This window comes from Sinocyclocheilus anshuiensis, unplaced genomic scaffold (genome assembly GCF_001515605.1).
Source record: "Sinocyclocheilus anshuiensis isolate Anshui unplaced genomic scaffold, SAMN03320099.WGS_v1.1 scaffold738, whole genome shotgun sequence".
NCBI classification, from domain to species: domain Eukaryota; kingdom Metazoa; phylum Chordata; class Actinopteri; order Cypriniformes; family Cyprinidae; genus Sinocyclocheilus; species Sinocyclocheilus anshuiensis.
Window position 1 is genome coordinate 607544 of NW_015542364.1, and position 4643 is coordinate 612186.

Consider the following 4643-nt stretch of genomic DNA (forward strand, 5'->3'; position numbering starts at 1 on the left):
TAATGATTTTTGGCATAAAAGAAAAATCGATAATTTTGACCCATACAATGTATTGTTGGCTATTGCTACAAATATACCCCAGTGACTTAAGACTGCTTTTGTGCTCCAGGGTCACATATTTATTTCCACATTGATTATATGAATAATTAAATTTTTATAAATACATAAACTACTGTTTAAAAGTCTGGAGTCGTAAGATCTGTTTAAGGTTTTTGAAAGTCTCTTATTGCTCATCAAGACTGCATTTATTTGATTAAAAATACAGTAAACTGTAATATTGTGAAACATTATTATAATTTAAAATAACTGTTCTCTATTGTAGTGTATCTTAAACTGTAATTTATTGCTGTGATGCGCAGCTGAATTTTCAGCATCATTACTCCAGTCTTCAGTGTCACATGATCTTCAGAAATCATTCTAATATGCTGCTTTGCTGCTCAAGAAACATTTCTGATTATTATCAACAGTTAATGTTTTTGTGGAAACCGTGACACATTTTATTTTTCAGGATTCACAGATAAACAGAAAGTTCAAAAGAACAGCATTTATTAGAAATATAAATCTTTTGTAACATTGTAAATATCTTTACTGTCACTCTTGATCAATTTAATGCATCCTTGATATATATAAAACTTTTTTATATATTTTATATATTAAAAATAATAAATGCAATATTAAATTATCTAACTAAATAATTGTAATATATAATTTAATCTTTAATTTAGAAAATATGTACATAGTTTTTTTTTCATATAAAAACATGTATAATCAAATTTAATAGCAGTTAAGTATAAATAATAATTTTTAATTAACAATAATATTATCTAGAGGCTGAACATTACTGAAATATTCTTGGAAGAAAGCATGTGCAGCTAAAAACCTTAAATCCAGCACTTCCTGTGAATTTATCAGTGCTGTGAATTTCTGCACAAATATCTCATTTTAAAAGTTTTTAAGTTCCCCGTTTTATTGTTGTGATTATTTTTTTTTTAAATGATTATTTTACTTTATTTTATGTAAAGCACTTTGAATTTACCATTGTGTATGAAAGGTGCTATATAAATAAACTTGCCTTGCCTATACAGCTTTAGTTCTATACTAAAAAACTATTGGTGAAACATAATTTTATTTTTATTTTATTTGTTTAGTTAACAGGGACATTGTACATTAATAAAACAATTGCATAGCACAATCCATAAAACAGTGTATTAATAAAAACAAATAAGGTCAATCAAAAACAATATCTGTCTAGCTTTTTCCACACGTATGTAAGTCTATAAGTGAAGCTTGAAGTTTTAGTTTTACACAAGCCTGTTAGTAACTTTATTCTTCTGAATAATTCATTCCCGCAGCAGAATCCAACCTCTGTAGATCTGGCAGCCAGCAGGAGAACCAAAGAAGAGCGCGCCAGGTCTGATTGTGTGTTCACAGTGCATGTGCTAAACTAACATACGCTGCTTTTCACGCGTGTTTCATGTGATCCGTGTGTGTTTCAGGCTGCTTCTTCAGGAGCATCATGAACAGAGAGCGCGTGACGCCTGCGGTCTGATCTCGGAGCTGCTCACCACACCCATCAACCTTCCCACAAACCCACAGCAGAGCCTCAGGTGCATTCTGGGACTGCCGCCTCTGTGCAGGCTGCAGTTGTTGTTTTTGATGCAGATCCAGTGCTTTGTTTGGAGAAATCCATGCTAAACGTCCTGCGCTGTGCTTCAGGATCATCGGGAAAAATAAGAGGATTCCCAGGAGTCCGAGCGGACCACAGGCTTCTCTGGGGAAAACCGTCGTGCTTCAGAGGACGTCTGCAGCGAAAACACACGGCTCTTTGAGCGGCAGACTCGGCTTGCACAGACCAGGTTCATATTTGTGTCATTATTTCATTTATAAATGTGACCCGTGCTTGCAAAATGAGTCGGAACGAGCACATTTTCAAAATGTGACCCTGGATCACAAAACCAGGGTCCATTTTTTGAAATTGAGGTTTATACATAATCTGAAAGCTGAATAAATAATCTTTCCATTGATGTATGGTTTGTTAGGATAAGACAATATTTGGCTGAGATACAACTATTTGAAAATCTGGAATCTGAGGGTGCAAAAAAATCTAAATATTGAGAAAATCATCTTTAAAGTTGTTCAAATTAAGTTCTTAGCAATGCATATTACTAATCAAAAATTAAGTTTTAATATTTACGGTAGGAAATGTACAAAATATCTTCATGGAACATGATCTTTACTTAATATCCTAATGATTTTTGGCATAAAAGAAAAACGGATAATTTTGACTCAAACAATGTATTGTTGGCTATTGCTACAAATATACCCCAGCGACTTAAGACTGCTTTTGTGCTCCAGGCTCACAAATTAGTTATATTTATTTCCATGTTCTCCAATAAAATACCTTCAAAATAATATATGACGTTGGAATCAACAAAAAATGACTGAGCTACATATTTTAGAGAAAAATCAAGTCAAATTTTCTGAAGATTCCAAAGCAAAATCACTGAGCAACGTTGCATATTTTCCTCCAATTCTTTTATTAATATTATTAATCACAATATAGCTATTTTTTTATCTTTGTTATTAAAAATAAGAACACAGATGCAAATAAACAGTAGATTAATCAAGAGCAGCGATTGATTCCGTCTTTTCTTTTAATGTATGATTAACATTGAGACAGATCTATATTAAGGCCTACTGTAATGCATGGATCTAATATAATGTCACACATCAGATTTTTCCCCAACCATTCACTAAACGTTCATGTGAGACATAACAGATTATGTTTGTGTGAATCTCGCCAAGACATATTTAGCAATAATGTACTTTATAGGGAGATCGCACACTCTCGAAGAGCTTTGCAAATGTCAGTCAGCGCGTTTGTTTTGTTTTCATCATGGGTTTGAAAATCATATTTCACTGGTTGGGACTCATCGAGAATTCGATATGAATATTCACAAAGCTGCAATGCTGCACTTTGCAACAATAGACCTTAGGGCTGTCAAAATGACTGAAAAACTCAATTTGAATTTTCCACTTAAATATTATCAAAATTCGAATTATATTCGAATTTAAAAGGCATAATTTCAGTTAAGGGGAAAAAAAGCTTTTGGCTTCTCTCCTGAGGCCACAAGAGGGCGCATCGAGCAAAAAATTTATGCACATTTCTTCAAAGCGTAATAAAATAACACGACTATCTTTGGAAAAAAGTGCATAATGTTTAAAATAATGTTTATAAAACCATATATAATTAATAAAGTTGCTTAAACAATTAGAAAAAAAAACAGCACCATGCATGTATGTATAGTTTAATACAAAGGACCGAAAACCAATCACAAAGAGTAGGCTACTTTCTTCATTTAAAAACATGAGATGCAGTGGGATGGGGGAAACCGCCATAAAGTCTCGAGACATGTTATTTAAAAGTTGAACTTGCATTAATTTTACATGTCTTTCTAAACATGCGGCTCTCTTGTGCGAGACGCGAGTGCAACGCTGATAGATGTCCTGCTAGAAAATGTGATAAATATGCGTTCTGTGTGAACAGTTTTGACGTATACAACATCTTCTCCACACTGATGCTCTCGTTTTCCGCTATATATTGAATGAACAACGTAGCAGCGCAGCATCTAGTGGGTTCAACTGGATAGGCTAACAAAAGCATTAAAATGCAATGACACTTACATCGTCGTCGCATTTCGTGTGCCACTGATAAGGCTGCCTGACGGCTGATGCAGACCTAAAATTCGAATGCAAAAACGTGGATTTTTGAAAAAAAATTCGACGAATATTCGAAATTCGATTTTTTTTTTACAGCCCTAATAAACCTACAACTTGTGATGAGAAGCAGAAGCAAGTGGAGAAAAAGGTACTCCTCTCAGAAAACGTACAAATAAAGATCATTTCAGATGTTTAATTACTATTTGGAGCATTGGGATCGCTAGAAGAGGGCTTAATGGACTAATTTTTGTGAAAACCTCAAATTAGACCAAAACTGACATTTTTCACTTCTTTTGCCTGTAGCTCAAAATTAGACCGTGTGCATTCACACTCATTCTGCCAGCACGGCTCACAGATGTTGATCATTTGAGTATGGTTTCAATCCCACGTTGCTGTGTTTCAGCCAGCGCTCTTCCAGCTGATCGGTTATCCAGGGTGACTCGCCGCGGGATGCTGTCCGACCCGAAGTCCAGACAAGACACGAAGACCGTTCATCACAGTAAGGACAGTTTGGACATGTTTTTGTAAAAATGTCAGAATCTGAATGAGATTTATTACCGAGTGTGCTTACACGCACACACACACGCACACAAGGAGTTTGTCTTGGTGAAACCAGGGTTATTATAGATTACTAAAACTGAAACTAAAAGCATAAAAAACTGGGTACTTGAAATAATTTTTAACTTAAAAATAAAATATATTAAAAAACTTATTTAATTTCAGCTAGTTGCTGAGGCAGCATTTTTCATTTTAATTTGGTTTAACTTGACGTTGACGAATTTAATTAATAAGTCTATATATATATATTAGTGCTGTCAAACGATTAATCACGATTAATTGCATTCAAAAGAGAGAGGTAGATAGATAGATAGACAGAGAGACAGAGAGATAGATAGATAGATGATAGATAGATAGATAGATAG

The 4643-nt window shown here is 34.1% G+C and overlaps 1 protein-coding gene across 1 annotated transcript in view; it reads left to right on the plus strand.

Moving 5' to 3' along the window:
• The window catches only part of LOC107692036 (uncharacterized protein C5orf42 homolog), an 11035-nt gene that overhangs the window by 3701 nt on the left and 2691 nt on the right, over positions 1-4643 (plus strand). Inside the window, exons 4-7 of the mRNA XM_016490913.1 lie at positions 1353-1411; positions 1497-1607; positions 1717-1856; positions 4124-4219. Coding sequence (XP_016346399.1) covers positions 1353-1411; positions 1497-1607; positions 1717-1856; positions 4124-4219 — 406 coding nt within the window. The remainder of the gene's footprint in view (positions 1-1352; positions 1412-1496; positions 1608-1716; positions 1857-4123; positions 4220-4643) is intronic.